Genomic DNA, 20,986 nt, shown 5'->3' on the forward strand with positions numbered 1-20,986 from the left:
TTCCCATTTCAGGTCCTTATAAATCTGTCTATTCCTGACAAACCAAGGTGCATCTATTGCACATCGTAGCAGCTTGTTTTCAGTGGCCTGAATTCTTTTGATATGGCTCTTTGCCGCGAAACCCCAGGCAACTGATCCATAAGTCAGTTGAGGCCTAGCAACGGCTTTGATTATCTTCAATTTTGTCTCTTTCGACATGTGGCTTCTTCTTCCTATCAGAGGATAGAGTCTATTCATCGCTGCTTTCGTTTTGTCGATTGCTTGTTTGATATGACTTTTCCAGGTAAGTCCTTTGTCAAGCGTTATTCCTAAATATTTGGCTTCATTCTTCCAGTCGATTTCTTCGCCGTCAACATCCAGTTTTGTTGTGGGTCGCAGTCTTCTCTTCTGTAGTAATATTGCTTGGCTCTTTTGTCCATTGAGCTTGATTTTCCACTTTATGCACCAGTCATTTGTTTCGTCAATTGACTCTTGTAGAACTCGTTCTATTATTTCAGGGTTTCGGTGTCGAGTTGCTATGCCTGTATCGTCAGCATATAACGTTAGCATAGTTCTTGGATTTTTCGGAATATCGTGGATGTATATGTTGTACAGAAGTGGCCCAAGTACTGATCCTTGGGGTACTCCAGCCTCTATATCCTTTGTTGAGGAGCATTCTCCTCCCACTTTTACGTAAAATCTTCTATTTTTGAGATAATTCCTGATCAACTTGCATATTTTGATCGAATATCCAGCACATCTCATCTTATATATTAATCCTTCATGCCATACTCTGTCGAATGCTCTGGCGACGTCTAGTAAAATAAGACCTGTAGCTTTTTTATTTTGGAATCCCTCTGTTATGTACTCTGTGAGCCTTAATAATTGTTGTTCTGTTGAATGCTCTCTTCTGAATCCGAACTGTTCTGGTGGTATTAGTTCCAGATTTTCGGTTTCCTCGTTTAGCCTTGTGGCGATAATTCTTTCTACTACTTTTCCTAACGCCGACAGTAGACTTATCGGTCTGTAGTTTTGTGGAAACTTCTTCTCTTTGAATGGTTTATTGAATACTATGACTTCTGCTGTTTTCCATTTTTCTGGGTAGTGTTCTGTTCTCATAATTCCATTCGCAATATTTGTTAGAGCGGCTATACCTTTTCTAGGTAATTTCTTTAACATAACATTCGTTATTTTATCGCTTCCGGGAGCTTTCCTCTTCTTCAAACTTCTAATTATTTCCCTGATTTCATTTGGCGATGTTGGCTTGTCTATTTCAGCAGTCGCTGGTAATTCATCCATTTCTTCATCATTTTCTTCAACCAGTTCTTCCAAATCTTCATTATCGTCGTCTATCCTGTAATTTATTCTCGATTCTCGTTCGATCGAGTCCGCCAATGCATCTGCCTTATCAGTATTGGTATAAGCCATTCCCCTTTCTCCGTGTAGGGGTGGAATTTTAGTCTTTTCTCCTCGTAGGCTTTTTTGCATTCTCCATGCAGAATGATCGATTGTATTCAGTTCTTGAACCCTTTTGTTCCATCTGCTTGTTCTTAGATCTTTCAGGGCATTTTTCAGAACTTGGCTATGTCGGTTGAGATTCCTTCTATTTAGATCATTTTTGTTCATCCTATATATTCTTCTAGGTCTTCGATTTTCTTGTATAAGATCTTTCACTTCTTTTGGCGTATCGCCATGCGGATGACTTGGTGCTGGTCTCTTCACTCTTCTCGTGCTTTTTTCGTAAGCTTTCAATATAATCTCTTCCAGTTTATCAACCGCACATTCCAGATCGTCTGGAGTGCTTATTGTTGGAATTTCTGTTATTTCCGATTGTATTAAATGGCTGTATTTAGTCCAATTGGTATATTCTCTTATTTCCAACAGTTTTTCTCTTGGTTCTTCTCCAATTGTCAATTCCACGGGATTGTGGTTTGAGGTTCCATCTTCCAAAGTTTCAATCGAGAATTCTTCAGTTATATTTTTCAATATCGCGATATCTATTACATCTGGTATTCCTCTTCCAAAAGCAAGATATGTCGGTAGCTCTGGTCCAATAACTATGGCATTTTGTTTTTCTGCGAAATCCTTGAGTTTTTTGCCATTTCTATTCTCTGTTATGCTATTCCATAATGGAGATTTACAGTTGAAATCTCCGATGGAGATTTTCGGGTTTGATCCTTCCAACATGTTGTTTATCTCTTCTTCTAATAGATTGTTTTGTGGTGGCTTATACGCCGAGGTTATTTCGACTCTCTGCCGATTTAATTCGGCAACAATCGTCACTTTTTCTGTTTTTCCTTGTGTTTCGTCGGATCTACTTTTAAAGTAGTGTTTCAGATCTGTTCTCACCAATGTTGCTACTCCTCCTCCGGTGTTTGTAATTCTGTCACATCTATATGTTTCATAATTCATGAAATTCTTCTGTTCCGGTTTATTCTTGTTTCCTGTAGGGCTATAATATCAGGTTGTCTTTCTGATATTATTTGTTCTATCTCGGCTTTCCGAGTGTTGATCCCGTTTATGTTCCACGAGATTATCTTAAGGGATTTTTTCCTAATATCCGTAAGATCCATTAATTCAGTTTACTGAATAATGCTTGGAGTTTTTTCTCCATTTCCCTCTCAATTTTCAACATTATCTTGTTGAAAATTTTTTCTGTGAAGATATCTAAATCATCGGCTGATTCAGATATCTTTTTCTTCTCCTGTTGACTGTTCACAGCCTGTTTCATTGTAAGTTTTTTCTGTCCTTCTTTTTTCTGGACGGTTTTTGGAGTTTCCCTCTTCTTTTCCTGCTCTGTAGGTTGGGTCTTCGCTACTTCCTGAATTTTTTGTTCAGAAGTTGTTGTTTTTGTTACCTTCTTTTTCTGTTCAACTGATTTTCGGGAATTTTTCTTTCTGGTCACCAACTTGAACTCGCTACATCCTTTGTAGCTAGCTGGATGGCCCTCTTCTCCACATAAGACGCATGTGGCATTTCTCTCTTCACCTTTTCTGGTGAGTGTGCAGTCATTGCTGCTATGACTTCCTGAGCACTTCACGCATCTCCACGGGAAGGAGCATTTGTTTTGTGCATGTCCGTACCTTTGGCACCTAAAGCACTGGCTTGGACTTTCAGGCCTCTTTTTATGTTCAACCACAATACAGAGGTTGTAGAGTCGCTTCACTTCGAAGATTTCCTTTTTCTGGGTTTTAACCAGGTAGAGAGGTATTGGCTTCTTTGTCATTGTCGATGTCATTCTGGACACCTCAGCGTCTGATATTCCCTGGAATATCAGGTCGTCCTTAATCAACGCAATATCAGCGTCGATTGGTAAATGCCTAATAACGGCATATATCTTCTTCTCCTCCTCCATTTGGTAGGTAAAAAATTCTTTACCATGCTGCTCGAAGAATGTAGTGATTTTTCTAAAATCATCTACGGTTGACGCGATGATTTTTATACCGTCTTAAACTGTAGTTGCACGGTTGTAATTTATCCTTTTTGTGTAGAGAGCTTTAGATATCTCTACCCAATCTGAGGTGCCCATCATCGTGATGGGTGGAATTTTATCTCTTTTAGGCACTTCCGTTGCCTTCTTGACAGTCTCCTCATCAGAAGAGGAGCTTTCTTTTCGCGCGCGTTTAGTTGGGGGCGCGTTCTGGGATTTAGCAACTTGAGTTGCAAGATTTTTCTTCTTTTCCGGTTCTGGAGCTACTTCCTTTTTGGAGGAATTTTTGGGGACCGCTACCGGCTTTGCAATTTCTGCAAATGTGGGGGATTTCTGTGCCGTAATCTGTTTTGCAATTTCAGCAAAACTAGGGGATTGAGGCGCTTTATTCTTGTTAACTTCCTCTCTCAAGAGGCGTATCTCCCCGACCAACTGAGACACGGTTTCAGTCAGTTTATTTATTTGATCCTTCAACTGCCCATTCTCTTCTTTGAGCCTTACAAGCTCCTCGTGTTCGCCTTCGCTGAATTCTTCAGCATCGGTCGCTTCCATGTAGGAACCCTCATTATCTGAGGTTTCCGACATGGTTTTATACTCAAAAATCTCAAAATATCAAACAATTTGAAAATAATAAAATATTCAGAAATCTTCACTGGAATAGTCTAATATAAAACTTTGGTATAAAGCCGAATGTTTTATACGCTATGAGAAAAATCAGAAAAAAGATACGAAAAATAAGCTCACCTGATGTTTTCTGCAGTACCAACGAGAAAAAAATTCTCTGGACACTTAGGATGAACACCAACTTTGAAAATTTTAACGAATTAAAATTCCGATAACAAATATAGAACCTACACAAACTTCATAGACGGAATCAAGACAATCGCCGAAAAAAAAAAAAAAAAAAAGTGACGTAGATTGTCATTTAGCATTAAAAACCCTTAGCTCCACCCAACATCGCATTCGGTGGCCAATCCGCCTTAGTAAATGATATTCAGTATCACCCTATTATCAGGGCTAACTGGGCTTCAACCTTGAGGCGCAAGCCCTTTGGTACACAAGTCATTCATCCTATCATTCAATATTTTTTGATTCTGATGATTGTATGCGGAATGCTGCAGAAAAAAATTCAATTCATCATAATAACTGATCACCATTACTAGTTGGGGAGCCGAAGAGGGAATTTCGGGATTTACTCGAGCGTGTCAGATTAATATAAGGATTAATATACCTTGGACCCTGTAGAGTACCTTTACCAAAAATCAGACCTGTATATAGGGGAAATAGTCTAGGACAGTCTGTCAGAATAGTAAAAAAAAAAAACGATCATTATACATAATCGAGCGTGTCAGATTAAGATATATGTGGTTAATTACACGTTGAAAAGTATATATTCTCTTAATCTGACAATTTAAGCGTGTCGAAAATGTGTGGGAGGGCGCCAAATTTGCAAAAAAAAGTCACGTGTACATCTCCTTCCCTGGGCTTAAAATCTTTTTCGCATTCATTATGAAAGTTGTAAAGCATAACATTTTCTACAAATTTTGTCGCAAACAATTTTTTCTGCGTTCAAACGTTTTTGAGATATATGGCGAATAATGCGAGGTGTTTAGCGATACATGCTGAAGCGAAAATTCACTCGTTGGAAAATAGTACATTCTAAGGTTCAGTCACAGACAACATTAAAATTTTCGTGACTAATTTCGAAATTGTCTTCATAGAAATACCTTGTCATTTTGACAATTGAATGAATGTAGATTAGACTGGGATTCTACATTGACCTTGCCCTTTTGCATATGTGGCTAAGCTTCTCGCCCTTATCGCTCTCTAACACGAGAACTGTTAAGAGTATGTAAAATTGCTTCAGACAAAAGTAGTGTAGAATTTCATTAGCTACAACCTTCATAATGAATACAAAAACGATTAGAGGTATAGGCAGGAAAATATTCGAAAAAAAAAGAATTTTTGTCATCTTCAAAGTGTCAGATTAAGAAAACCCCCCCTGATTAGTGTCAGATTAATGGATCAACACGTTTACAACACCGAGATTAACCATCTGTATGAAAATCTGACACGCTCGAGTATGTACAAGTAACGATTTTTTTTACATTTTCAAAGGACCGTTGTGACCTTGTGTCACGTCCAAATTGTCAGCCCCTTGAAAAGTAGCTTCCTTTGGGTCTAATAAACATCCTCCAAAAATCTGACACGCTGGAAAATATATTTTTTTCACCATTTTCAACTCTTCCGTACGGTCAGTCCCACCGTACAAACTGTCAGGTAAGTATGAATTCATTATCAGAGTCACGTAGGCCATATACAGTATCTTAATCTGACACGCTCGAGTATGTACACCTGACGATTTTTTTTTACATCTTTGAGACCCTGCAGACTCTTTCCCCACCGCTGAAAGTGCATACATCATAGAACCTTTTTTTCTTTCTACCATCTAATCTTCAAAATCCACTAGGTCTCCACGACGCTCGAGTATATCCCGATTTAGCATCGTTGGCTCCCCAACTATACCGCACATATAGTTGGGGAGCCCAAGAGGGAAATTCGGAATTAACTCGAGCGTGTCATATTAATATAAAGGGAGATACCTTGGACCCTTTTTCTTCCTCTTCTTCTTCTTTTTCTACGTGCCGTGCCCCACTGGGCTGAATTTAGGCCTCGTGACCCATTGTTCTTCCGCTTGTACTTGGAGAGACTCAAACCCTGAAACACGCTGACAAAAATACGACAAGTCGATAGAGAGGAATCCATCTAATCATGTGGTTCCTAGGTGGCTCATTCTCAACTCTGCAGAGGTTGCTGCAGATGAACACAATATGTTCAACCGTTTCATCAGTGCCCCTGCACCAGCGGCAAAGGGAACAGCCAAAGAGTCCCATTCTGTTTAAGTGTTCTTTAAACAAATGGCCAGTCATTGCTCCAGTCACTAGACTCAGTTGTTTTCTCTCAAGAGCCAAGAGTTTTTTGACCTCAGGCACACAGGACGGTCTCTCAATGAGAAGCCTCGACTGCCTGAGACTACTTCTCATGCTCCATTCACAGGAAAATTTCCTGTCTAGCCATCTTAATAGATGGCTATACTTATTTAATAATAAGTTCTTGAGAGATGTACGACAGATAGGCAGCGCCGGTCCTGGAACAACAAAAGCTGAGCGGGCTCCTCGCTTAGCAAAATATGTCTGCCTTCTCGTTTCCCAGAAGTCCTGCGTGCGTCAGACATCAGATAACTTCCACAATATCACCAGAGCTCAGCTCTCGCAGAGCCTCCCTGCATTCCTCTACTAGGTGTGGGTTAACCCTTTCCCCAGAAAGGGATTTCAGGGTTCCCTGACTGTCACAACAAATATAGATGTTATGGGGGAATTTTCTAGCTCAGCCTGTCAGAATAGTGAAAAAAAAGATCACTGTATATGTAATTATTTACATGTTGAAAGGTATGAATTCTCTTAATCTGACAATTTAATCTTGATACTTTTTTTTTTCAGTTGCGTCCTTTTTATTTGCTGGTACATGAGCAGAGCCCATCTCAATATTTACATATTCATTCTAAAACTTTTGATCAAAAACATATCCAAATTTCGACTATACAGGAGAAAGTTTATTTTGCCTCATCAACTGTACTCCTTTCAGTTCAACTGCCATATACTTTTGCTCATTGTTATCGCCTGTCAATTTTTTTCCAAGATTTACAATAAATAAACTACATAATTAAAATTTTGAGCTTACAGAAACAAGTTTACCCATATACTCTAGTTATTTCACAATTTGAAAAATAAAAGGGCTGATGAGGTCTAGAGCTGACGCCTGCCAGGTCGTGGCTATTGTCCAAAGCATGCAATAAATCATGAATATAAAAACTTCCAACCTTACAGGAACACCGTTACTTGGAGGGTCCAATAGCTCTTATCTTGTTATAGTATGAATTTGAACTATATCTAGGATAAGTAGAAAAGGAAAGGAAATTTCCTTGAATATAATATTACGAACCGAAATACCAATACCACCACTCATATCTAAAGGGTCTTGTCGAAGAAAATTATTATATAACCAGAAAAAGAATATTTATTTTTTCAGTTCAAGAATCTCTCAGTAAGGAGAATTATATGGAAATTCCCATCTCTGACATCTGAAATGTCTAGTATTGATTCAACTCATCGATAGCGAAGAGAAGTGTTTTTGACCTCGATATTTACGATATAAGTATTTTATTATTGTTTTTGAAGGCAAATCGACCCGAAAAGGTGGATATCCTTGCCAGCTAGTATCAATTAATTAGTAAATGGAGGAATCTGATTCAACGGAATATTTGAGGCACTTTGAAAATGGAATGTCACGAGGTTGGTATTTGTTTATCCCTTTTGTCGAACAAAAAAGTCAAGTAGACGCATATTGATGTCCGATGATTTCTAAAAAAAAAAAACGACACTTGTTTCGCTATCTCAATAGCACCTTCAGGTGGTTCGAAGTGAACCACTCATGGTTGGATAGCGGAAGGATTGTGATAGCGAAACAAGTGTCGTTATCAAGTTTAACAACTCATGAAACTCATATAATTCTGTTTTTTGTTCCACACAAAACAACAAACTAATAATAAATATCCTCGCTAGTCTTCGCTCGATACTTTTGCTATAATTTCACTTTTTTGTTTGATAAGAGATGATGAACAAATACAGAATTAATTCAGTGAGTTGAATCAAATTCCAATATTCTCGAATGTTTTTTGAATATCGTTTCAACGAAGAGGAATAGAAATTTCAAATCTGGTACGCATCTGTAGCTTAAAAATGAAAAATTATTATTGAAATTCGAACAAATGATCGATGACACCATATCTCACATTTGAGGCACGCTGTATGACATAACATCGAAAAAAAATGCAATTTGAAATACTTGACTTGTTCGATCTCTTCACAAGAAGAACGCTGTCTTTCTTTAATCAACTGAATTCATACCAAGTTAGACTAGACATATAATAATGTTGAACTTACAGTTCAAAATGACAATTTCTCACTTGTGGAAGTCGACCCACCGATTCACTTCACTTTCTGCCACAGCCATAATGTTCCCGTATAACCTAATATCAATGAATATAAAGGATATAATTTCAGGCAAGCTAACTTGCCTTTTCTTCAACACGGGAAGCTGATTGGTTGCTGATTTTTTTAGGGGTTTATCACTCTGACAATGCATGCATTGCAACAGTTCCTTAACTCAACTGAATGAAAAACTGAGATTATCATTACATTGCATTTGAAGGTTAAAGCATTCCGAGATTATAATTTGAGTGATCAGAGATTGTCAGTAGTCCAAAGATCTTCCTTAGCAGTCGGTGTATTTTCGGGTAACCATTGGAAGCAGCTGAAAAGTGGACAGGCAGCGGGTTCAGAAGGTTTCTTTTGTAAAGGGTGCTTTTGGAAGGTTCGCCTTTGTAGTTTTGTTCAACATTCGAGGCATTAGATAGTTCTGATGGAATTGATGAAATCACCATAGATTATTCAGAAAGTATTCAGTCCTTGGAATACAAATATGGGTTCAGTCCGCGCAGTTCTATCGGTTGCATTGCAACTAAGATGTCTAAAACTCTCGTGTATTAACTGATTCGATTTTGTTTAAAAATTTCGTGGGGATATGGGATCAGTTTAGTTTGTCCCACTGTACGTAGCGCTGTTTAGAATTTGACAGAGCATTGTCAATTGGCGAATCCAAAAATCTAAACGCCGCCTAGCGGCCAAATCACTAACCTAGAAAGTGAGTAATAACTTGAGTTTAACTTCTTTGGGTTAGATATTTTCATTACATATTCGGTTACCAGTGAACTATATTCACAAAACTTTTTGGACTAGAAAAATAGGTATTAAAAAAATTTTGTGAGTATTTATTTCAGTGTCATTCAGTTGCGAAACTATTTACCAATTTTCGCTATAATTTTAGGTTAGTAGATATCTTTGTTCTAGATGAATTTTCTAGTGTTGGACGATTAAGAAAGGCAATGCGAATTTTCATTTCCATGATTTTGATAGTGCCGAGAAACCTGAGCAGAAGAAAGTAGATGAGATTAAATTTCTGACATAACTGAAGTTGTACATGCATTACTTCATGCAATCTTCAAGAGATGATATGTTGGGAACATTTCAAATGAAAAGTGGTGATTTGAATTTTGCAAGCAGTTGAATGTGATCAATAATTAAACCGTTCGACAAGAATTTCAAATTTCGTTAATGAAATTACAACTGTAGAATTAATTTTCAGACGGTCTTGTTGAGTTGATTGTAAATGCTGGAAAATAATTTCTGTGTTGGCATTTTGAACTGCATAATATGTTTTCATCCAAATAAATTATCTCAAATATTTACATAAATTTATTTCCACAAATTACATAATTCATTTGAGTGTGATGATAGAATGAAATTTTCTGGATATAAGTTCTTGTAAAATCTTCATCAAACGACACCAACATGTTCAGGAAAGTTTTGGAGGAACCCGAGCACAATCAATAATCCCATAATTATTCACTACCTTCACAAATATCTCTATAATCGAATAAAATCTACGATAACATTGCTTTCACAATAGAGTTTTCACGATGATTACTCATTTTCCGCCATGTTTGTTGACAAGTCGCAGCGCCCTCATCGGTAGTTGGATTCGCCTATTGATATTTGAAAATAATTTGAATACTTTCCTACGACTTACGAATATGTTGTATTTATAAACGATTATTAATGAGTGAAATTGTATTAGTTTCGAGAAAGGGTGTAAAACATTCATTTATTCAACATGACCTTCAGTAAATTCAGTTTCCGTATAGACAATCAAGAACTACAGCTAAGAATTCGGTGTTGTTGGAATTTGAGGCATAACGAAATCAGATGAACGAATATTCGGGACGGATATACATAGCTAAGTTTTATGGCGACTTCAGCAATAATCGAAGAAAGTGTATTGGAAATACGTAATGTGAAATGTGAGCATGTATTGAGAATCAGAAATACATAAATCTATTCGAGTCTGTCCTTTAAATTTTTTTCCCGAGTAGATGTAGTGAAAATTTCCTTTCCGTCAACTGAATTTATTGAATGTTTGACCAATCAACTGTGTTTTATTAAAATCTCTCTCGTTTTTTTTCTTTCTTTTTTGCTTTCAGATTATTGTTCATCATAGTAGAAAGAATGGAAGGAAGTTTTTGTATTTTGTCATATGAAGAAGATGTTCTTCAATATAATAATTTCAGCTTATTCTTTACACAAATACATCATCATTACACTTATACGGGCAAACAGAGAGTTTTTTCTGAGGTTTTTATCTCTGTTTTTTCATGTATCATACGAAGATATGTATGGTACCCCGTTGACATTTTTCCTCTGCTTACACTGAGATCTGGAACGAGTAACAGGTTTTTAGGATCTGTCTCTTGTTGCCATTTCTTTACACCCGCTTCATTGTTTTTCAGATTGTAAAAGTTTGTAACACTCTTTTTCAAAAGAATATATATATATATATATAGGTATATATCAAAATCATATTGAATTAACACCCTCACGAATTCAATTTGTCAAACGGAAATTATCTTGAAAAAGAATTGTAAATACTCCTTCGAACCCTTATTCCATAGTGTTGAAATATTGACAGATTTGTTTTTACAACGAAAATTAAACTGTAAATCACAAATATTCCTTAACAGCTGACAAAATGGGCTAGTTCATATTTTGAACTCGTTGATCGATATTCGGTATCAACGCAAAACAAAATAAAACGACAGAGTATCATTGAACTTCCTTTGGTAGAACAAGGATAGAACGAAGAAATGACATGGTGGCGCCGCCACGACACTGATCCCATATCCCCGATTTTCTGAAATGTTGATGCTTGCAAAAAGTGACAAGTGCACACACCAGTGTTTTAGACATCTTAATTGCAGCTATTGTCAATATATAGAAACAGAAACTGCATAGAAACGTTGATTCATTTAATTCTGAAATTAACAGATGACAGTTCCTTTTTCAGTAAATTGATCCACATATCTTCTATTCCTACCGAACAATTGGCCAAATTATTATTTTATTCCAACAAAATACACGGGGACTCTTCAAACTTTAGTTTATAATGGTCCGCTTTTGTCATTGAAATTTTAGTGTTGTTCCAATCCATCATGTGAATTGATTTACTGAAAAAGGAACTGTCATCTGGTAATTTCAAAATTAAATGAATCAACGTTGCTATGCAGTCTCTGTTTCTATGTATTGATAATTAATGTCAAATAAAAGCTACAATTCAGAAGATTTTGATTTTCGTCTGATGAAAGAGTCTGATATAGACTCCGAAACGTTACTATATATAACTATAACTTCAAAGTTCTTTTTTTCAGTTCATTGTCGGGCAACAATTTTTTTCTTCTTGGTTTGCTCCTGAAAACTTAGTTGGAGATTTACGCAGGAGCAAATCGTTTATTTCAATTTTTTAATTGATATTGTTCCAGAGATTAGGAGTGAAAACCCTAAAAAGTTTCAGGAAATGCTCCTGGCCAGCTCCGGTGACCGCGTATAGTACCCTGATTCTGCGGTGTGCTAATTGAACGAAGCAGCAGCCCCACTTTCAGTGTTTTTCAGAAGCGAAAGACTGCACATTACACATTTTTCTATCACTCTGTTCACGTTGTTGAATTCACTTCGCATTTTTCACATTTAGATTTGTAACAACTCTTTCATAGTTCATCTCATCAAATTAATATTATTTCGAGTCGTCTCAGTCAATTCCGGTACTAGTTGGTTCATCCCTCATAGTAATGTACGTACAGTCTTTTCAAAATTGTTAATTTAACTATTTTCATGATCTTTTTATTCTGATTAAATCAGTCCACATGCGAGATATTTCAGAATCTTCAAACAGATTTATAATCCTTGCTAGTACAGCTCAATTGAAACGTTCAGTCGAGACAAATCAATTAAATGCTTTCTCAGGATTATATGTATTTTATAAGTTACATAGACTCTCAGACCTCTCTAGATCTTCTCACATGAAAATGGGTATGTAGCACCAGGATTGAATCTTCTCAAGTCTTTTTCATTGATAATGAATACTGATTTATTTTCTTATTTGCTAATTTCTCTTATTTGAATCAGTTCATTGCATTTCTCAGCCAACTCTCTTAACTGCTCAATTACATATGACTATTTACTGTTGTCGAGTTTCAGATGAATGAATCCTCATGTTCTCCAGGATTTAGTAGTTTTCCTTCAGAACACGATGTGAACTATGGTTCAACAATACATGATAAAACATGATACAGGTTGATACACTCTCGTTCCTAGCTCCAACATGGAAGGCCTGCTCTGGTAATCGTTGCACACTCAATTGGTATGATCTACTCTGTAATTTGTACTCTCATTGATCTATTCTCATATTCATTCTTCGTGATCGATATGCATGTTAGTTTTCAGCCATCTGCACTTCACAAAACCAACGATTAGTGGTTTCCCTCATTAGTACTCTCGATTTGCACTTCTCATAATTGATCAATTGTATCTTCTGTTTTTCTTATGGACGTTCTAATCGTGCTTACTTGTAAGCAATCCGTCTCTGTAAATGTTGTACTCAATGATAAATTTTTGCACTCTTCAAGACCAACGTAATATATATTAATTATACTATTCTCAGATTAATGATGATTGTTCTTCTCATTTTATACATTAATTTTGATCATCTCATTTGTAATATTTTAGAACTTCTCAGCAACTTGAGTGCTTTTTATGACCACATGATAACAAGAATAAGAATGGATACTGGATAATAACGAAAAATTGTTTGTCTGCGCGCTTTGTTTCGTGTTCGTCGCCTTTTTTTTATTTGCTGGTTGGGATAAATCAAATAAGCCGAGACCGAATATGAGAATATCTGTCATCGATAACAACATATGTAATTCCGATTCGGTTTCATTGTTTTTATTTCATTGACTGTCGCACGTCGGACTGTATATTAATTTATTCTTTACTTCCTATGACCAATTTTGAAATATTACTTCTTTTAGTTGTATGATGAGGTATAATTTGTTTCGTGATTTGTGTATGATTAATAAATGCCTTCTTTTTAGCCTTGAGAAAATAACAAAATAGTTCCGAAACGTTGGCGAATTCATAAGAGATTGTTTTTCAAACCTTTCCAAATTCCTGCGATATTTTACTTAATGACTGGAATATTTTGCTTCATTTTGGGAATGGTAATCGATTTTCTTTAAACCTTTTCAAATATCACGTAAAACGATCGAACAAACAAAAAATGCCATATGATCCAGAAGGTTTCATCCTCATACATTTTTGAAATTGTAATATTTTCCTTGCAATATTTCTCCTGAACATCATAGTCATGTTTATGACTACTCAAGTATTATCCACCAAGACTTAACCCCAATGACTTCATCATCTTCGATTACATCGTATTCCATTCGATCCCTCCGAACAAAAGTAATTCGAAACTCCACTGAAAAGATCTCGGTATTGCAAGGAACCATAATTAGAATCCGGAACGGGAGGAATTAAGGAGAAAATCGAGTAACAAGACGGAGTTTTCGCGGCATAGTGGAATTTTCCGTCTATTCTCAGTACCCATTGTTGCGATATTCCGTACGCAAATTAGAACGTTTATATTAGACAGGCCCAGTTTAACTTCATTTTAGGAATTTTCTGGTGGGTCAATAAGGTGAAAATATTCGCTTAGAGAGGGGTTTCTTGGTTTGGCGGCGTGAAATAAAAATGGTTTTATTAAATTCCAGCTTAGCTGGATGACGATTCAAGGAATAAACTTCTAACAGCATGGGGAATAGTGGAATTGAGTGATTTCTTCGATATGTTAAAGACGCAATTATTCCTGATTACCATTGTACAGAATACTGATCTGATATTGCCTGCTAGTCGCAATAGGGTGGGGCAAAAGCTCAGTCCACTGAGGAAAACAGAAGAATTGTCCGAATAATGAACTGCTCCTCATGAGTTAGGGATATTGACTTAAATTGCAAAAGAATATAATTAAAATGAGATTTTTGTGATGAAAATTCATATTAATATGATTTCAAGTTGCAAATTAATTGTAGCCCGTAGGTCTGTAGCGTATACAGGGTGGTTAAGAAAAATCGAGTAAAATAACGAAATTTTATTCCAAGAGAATTCAATCATTTTAAGACTATCAATACAATTTATGGCCTCCACGGGCATCAATAACAGCTTGACATCTTCTTTGCATACTACACCCGAGGTTGTTGAACATTTCTTGAGGAATTTGGTTCCATATCAACGGGGCAGAAGCTCTCACAGATCATTTAAGGATTCTGGGGTAGGTTGATGATTATCTAATCTTCTTTAAAGCATATTCCATGCATGTTCTATGCAATTCAAATCTGGTGAGTGCGGAGGAATTGGTAAATGTGGAATACCAAGCTTCCTGCGCGCATTCTCAACTATGGATGCACGGTGCGGTCTAGCGTTATCGTCTAGAAATTGAAAAGTATGCAATAGCAGCGTGAAAATTTGGCACAACATTGTCAATCACATGCTCCCTATAGTGTAAGGCGGTCATATTCCCAGGACAAATGTGTAGATCTGTGCGCCCGTTGAAACATATCCCGGCCCATACCATAACACTACCCCCTCGGAATGGATGGATTACGGGGTATGCGTGGGATTGTCCATACCCTTATTCTTCGAGAATCTGAAAATCGTCCATATCTGGATTCATCAGTGAAAAGGACACTACGCTATTAATGGTTCCAATTGATATATTGCCTTGCCCATTACAGTCTTTGACGCTTTTGGTCACGTGTTAATGGAACTCCTCTTAATGGACGTCTAGAACCTAGATTCACCTCTCTCAAACGTCTTCTATTGGTTTCGATGGAAACTTGGCCCCCATCTGCATTTTGAAGAGTATTCCGTAGCATTCTACACGTAGATGTAGGGTTTCTTCTCGCCGAAACGGTGAATAAACTATCCTGAGCAGGTGTTGTTTTTCGTCGCCCACCAAGGCTTGGTCTTTCCAACACGGAACCTGTCTCCCTGAACCTATTCCAAAGTCGAGATATCACACTTTGGCTGACTTGGAGCCTTTCCGCTACAACAACCTGAGTTAGGACACCCTGTGGCATTCCGATAGCCCTATTAGCCTCAGCGTTTGTTAATTTACGTCTTGGCATTTTCAGAAAACTCATTTCAAATCGAAGCCGTTGATAAACTGACTTCATTTCAAAATAAGAACACTTATGAAGCATATGCAAAGAACCAAACTTCAGAAAAAAAGCGACCACATTACCGAAATCTCTCATACTGATTTTTATTGGATCGATTTAAGTTGTTATTGAGTTTTAAATGATTTTACAGCGATTTTCTCGAAGATTACATACTTTTAAAAACGATTGAATACGATATCCCTAACCCTTGTGGAGCAGTTTATTTGAAGATCCCTAGTTTAGATGCTTAAGCCCTGTTCAGACCAGGCTAGTGGTTTAGTCGAGTGGACAGTAGAGCTATTAGGCTCTCAAACATTTTCGTGTACATGCGCGCAGCCTCGATTGTGTTTCTGTAGAAACAGGTGGCGATAAGTTTATTTGTGTATTTACAAAATTGTTTTATGGTAAATGTTTTTGTGGTATTTGTTAACGTCTGTGTTTAAATCTGGATAGTTGATGTGTGAGTATGTTAGAATAGTGACCAGTAGGTAGTTTTTATTCCAAAATAAAAACTAACCTAATGGAAACTAACTGATTGGAAAAGAAATTAGATGCTTTTGAAGAATCACATGGAATGTAGGTAATATGGGCTCCTTACCTGGTCCTATTACGGGACAGGATTTATATTCGGAAAGTTAGATCAGCACGCCTAAGGAAACAGGCACCAAACGACAAGTCTTTTTATTTCAAGAGCTAAGAAGACACAAAAAAAGCATCAAGCAAAAGACCATGAGTTCGGCAATTCTGAGGATGGAAGTCACGAGTTTGTCCCAGACGATGAGGATATGGAGATCGACGAAATTGGATTGAATGAGTGATGCAACATACCGATTTCAAACTGTTACCTCTCAATTATTCACTAGGAGCCCCATATACACGCAGTCTGATCCAGATATAGATATGTACATTATCTTAATTTTTCACACAAATCCCACCTAAATTCATTTTTTTATAACGCCTTTTTTATATACCAGCTTGCAGTGTGTTATTCATTGGATATACATTCGTAGGATCCTAAGATTTAGTGGAAAAAAACAAAAGGGGAGCTCATATTGGAACCTCTGCCTCTAATTTAGTCACTAAACGGCTCCAACTCTTTAAGCTATTTTAATATTTTTGTGACGGGAATGTAAGTGCCACTAGGCTTATACCTTATACTGTCTGAATTCGGGACTTTTACCTTATATAAATTCATTGCTACCGTCTGACGTATTGCGGATTTTAGAATATCAGGGTATAACTATTTGAATGAGCTGACCTGAATTCTAAATAGGACTTCCTGGAACCCTGTCTTCTCTCTTTTTCAATCACTTTTGGTATTTTCGTAATAGAAATTGATATAAGTTGTGGCAACGCCGTTATGACATTAACGACATTTCATGAGTGCCAAGCTTACTCCGTTCTAGTTACAAAAACTTGAGAAAATTATTTCATGGCTAACCGAGTGCTAAAATAAATGTGAATGGAGTATAAATGATGAACGCGTTCGTATGAAATATTCAGTGCTTCAGATATTCGTTTTAGCCCAATTCGACGGTCTGATAAAATCATGTCATGAACTGCATCGATACTTTCCAGGAATGACACAGAAACTGGCCTTCCCGATCGGTCCTCATCTTCAATGGAAAATTTACCTCTTTTGAAGCTTGCAGTCCGATTTTTCACCGTCGCATACGAAGGACATTGATTACTAAGAGTATTAAGCATATCTTCGTGAATCTGCTTACCTCTTAACTCTTTTAAATAGGTGCTTGATGATGGTTCGATACTCGATTTTTCGTCACAATTACGGTGGGCATCTTTCTTTCATTCTATTGGGTAACTCTGTTTTTTTTTACCTCAAAGTTAATACTGACACTTCTAATGAGTTATTGTTCGTTGGTATGGTAACGCAACATTTTTTTATGCTTGGAACTGGTCTAGACTAACTAGATATCAATTCATCCTCGTATATTGAATAATGGTGGCCATTTCGAGCAATTTCTTCAGTTAATACAGTTTATATCATACCACATAGAAACTAATTTGTTTTGTCATTTGTGTTATTGTCAAGTATTCATTGAAACAATGATGCTTACGAGTAGATTGTTCAAATACGAGAAATTTTGGATAATTCCACATATTCTTTATATTCTGTATTTTCAATCCTGTTTGGGATAAATTCATCAAATTTTCATCATTGTGGATTGTAAAAAGTCGGCTACAGCGTAAAAAGTCTGTTCTGAAATTAATAATTGAGATAAATAACACCCGTGGATATAAATATCAATCAATATTACGATTCGAATCTACGAAATCACACACGATCATTCATTGGTTGATATTTTCATCAACGGGGATGTTATTTGTCCATATTAATTTCGATTATTACCTGAAACCGAATGGCGATATTTCATTCAATCATTTCGTGATTCTGTTCAACATATATGAAATAACGTAATGAAGAGAACTCGATATACAAGGTGTCTATAGATTGGATGATTTTTCATTGATTTCAATTAAATTCAGTAGGTACTTGATTGTTTTCAGATAAATCAACTACATATAAGCAGGGGAGACTGGGTACGGTACTGGCAATTTTACCTTTGAAGTATACTTATATAAAATTGTAAGTATGTCAGTGGCATTTCTCTATGTTTGTTCATAACTCGAATTCTAGAAATGATAGGCCGGTTTTGTTTTCAGATTTGGACTACTCATGAGAAAAGAACTGAACAACGGATGACACACCGTTTTCTTCGAGCTTCTATAGTTCTCGAGTTTCCCCCAGTTGACAAAGAATTTAGCCTACCCTGTACAGGATAGGCAAAATTGGTGATACCTGATTTAAAACTTTTTCAACCCAACGAGATAGAGGAAAATGCATAGCACATCACGATCGTCTATTTTTGAGAAACTTATAATGCCATCAACTGCATCACTCTATCTTCTTTTGTTTTCGAGTTATAGGTCAAAATTCAAATTTCAACTTTGGTCATTATCTCTGTTTCTGTTTGAGCTAGGATGTTGAAATGAAGACATTATACAGACACTTTTTTGGTAGCAATTCAGAGGCGTACTATGGTTTTTTCCAACTGGTATATTTGCTGAGCTATAACATATAGATGTATTTTTTCTTATGAAAACAGTATCTCATATCCCCGATTTTCTGAAATGTTGATGCTTGCAAAATGTGACAAGTGCACACACCAGTGTTTTAGACATCTTAATATATTCGTTCCTAAGAACAAGCTCTTCTTCATGGTATTCGAGCAATTTCTACTCTTGAAAACTATCAAAAATTATTGTTCATTTGCTAGAAATTGGTGTCCAGAAGTCATCGCTGTGAAGCGGTTTTTAGTTCACTCTAACTTCCCAAACAACCGTGTCTCCAAATAAATACACAAATCCCAAACCAACCCCTCCAAATTGGATGATTGGGTTTTCGAAGTATCGTTACTTTCCACAAATTCACTGCTAACACTTATTTATTTTTCAAAAAATTTCTTTTTGTATTGAAGATATGTCAAAACCCGCTGTCACTTTATTAGGCATTCGGTAGGGGAATGACTTTCGGGCATTGTAATTTGGGGTGTCCCCTAGCATTTGAGAGTTTCCTTAACGTTGGTGAAAACGAAATTGTAGCTAAAAGTCACTTAAATGGGCTTAGGTATTCCTTAAAATTTAGGGATCGTTGGTGAAAACGGGCATTACTTTCTTCTTCTTATCTTTGATATACTCATATCTCAGAAATAAGTACACCGATTTTAAATAATCAGTAAAGAAAAGATAATACCTCAATTTATTCATTTGACATTTTTAGGAAAATGATGAGATTTTCACCAACAATTCTTCCAATCGCCTCATTATATTTGAAATTTTGTAATCCCCTTGAAAGAAATTAGTTTTGAATCTACTGGTAATTTCTTCTGAAAAAGTCCCTCTTGATATTAATTAACGATAAACATATGCTATTGTCACAAATGTTCACAGAGATTGTACGGATGTGAGGAAACAAATTCATTACTGCGTTATTGGATGTTTTCGAGCCAAACGCTCAATTTTAGTTTCTAATAAATCACCTTATGGCATTAAAATGTTGGTTATGACATTAAATTTCACAGTGAAGTCAATATTTTATTTGAATAACCCAAAATCCAACTTTTGCTGCTTCATTCGACGCAACCTAACTAAATGATGTCAAAAAATGATACCGTAAATAACAATTCTTTTCAAAAAATAAACTTAGAATTACGACGTCTCTCTGTAAAACACGGGCGTAGCCAGGGGGGGTGGGTTTGGGGGTTCAAACCCGCCCCGAAATAATATAGGAACATAATATTACTTTCAAAGAGTCTCATTTTATATGTCAAAATCAGAAAAATTTCATTTCAAACCCCCCCCCCCCGAAACTCAATCCTGGCTACGGCTATGCTGTAAAATGAAGTACCAACGTCACAAAATGAATTCTTATGTCAAAATGTAGTTGATTAAAAACCAAAATTGACTTGTCCCAGCGTTTTGCTTGAAAATATTCAATAAAGTAGTTATTAAATTTGCTCTTTACTTCATCCACACACACTATTCTTATTGAAGGATCATGAAGTGATTCAAGGAAAGAATTACGTTCAGTCACAGAACATCAATCTTCAGAAAACGGACGAATCTTTTTGAACGCAAATTATTAGGAATATCCTGGAATGAAAAACACCTTTGCGAAAAATGAATTTAAATAATGCTGAAGCTTTCAGATTGTAATCACAACCTACCTGTTTTCCTCTCTGAGAGTATCCATTAAACAATAGCTTATTATATTCTGCCCCTCCCACTTTTTGATATCCTAATCTTCCTCTATCAAAACTTCCGACAAACTCTAGGGTTTCCAGAAAATTATTGCCTAAAAAACATGCACGGACTCGAGATAAAACTGTGAGACTGTAATTTGAAAACTTTACTCACAGGTAACCGGTTAAAGTTTTTAATTTTAATTTTCATCCGGCGACAGGAGCAATGCTCGTACATATGAATTATACGAAGAATATGCATATGACTGAAGATCGTTTACTTAAGTTTTTAACAAGTTTATGTTTTTTGCGTTGGTAAAACTGAAGGACGATGGAGAGAATTGAATGGATAAATTCAGCGGGGTCAAGGTATTATATTGTAGGAATCATACGAAACATTTCACAGGACATTGTTAATGTTATTGTTGGAGGAAGATCAAGATCATCTGAAAGATTCCCTCTAGTAGTGATTTAGGCTAATAACATCAGCCTTCCGTTTCATTCGAAAGATATTTTCGATATATTCCAAACGAATGTTCTTCTCAATAACATTTTATGTTATTGATGGTATCGATCAAGGAACAGAAT

The 20,986-nt window shown here is 36.4% G+C and overlaps 1 protein-coding gene across 2 annotated transcripts in view; it reads right to left on the minus strand.

Moving 5' to 3' along the window:
* Positions 1 to 20,674, minus strand: part of LOC123310164 (proton channel OtopLc) — a 54,206-nt gene extending 33,532 nt beyond the window's left edge. The window contains exons 1-2 of one of the 2 annotated variants that reach the window (XM_044893575.1): positions 20,574 to 20,674; positions 20,384 to 20,511 (exon numbers count right to left, since the gene is read on the minus strand). In XM_044893575.1, coding sequence (XP_044749510.1) covers positions 20,384 to 20,409 — 26 coding nt within the window. In that variant the 5' untranslated portion in view covers positions 20,410 to 20,511; positions 20,574 to 20,674. Of the gene's footprint in view, positions 1 to 8,412; positions 8,461 to 20,383; positions 20,512 to 20,573 lie in introns of those variants that run through there. The other variant, XM_044893576.1, reaches the window with a different exon arrangement.
* Positions 20,675 to 20,986: the final 312 nt, after the last annotated feature.

This window comes from Coccinella septempunctata, chromosome 3 (assembly GCF_907165205.1).
Source record: "Coccinella septempunctata chromosome 3, icCocSept1.1, whole genome shotgun sequence".
Lineage (NCBI taxonomy): Eukaryota > Metazoa > Arthropoda > Insecta > Coleoptera > Coccinellidae > Coccinella > Coccinella septempunctata.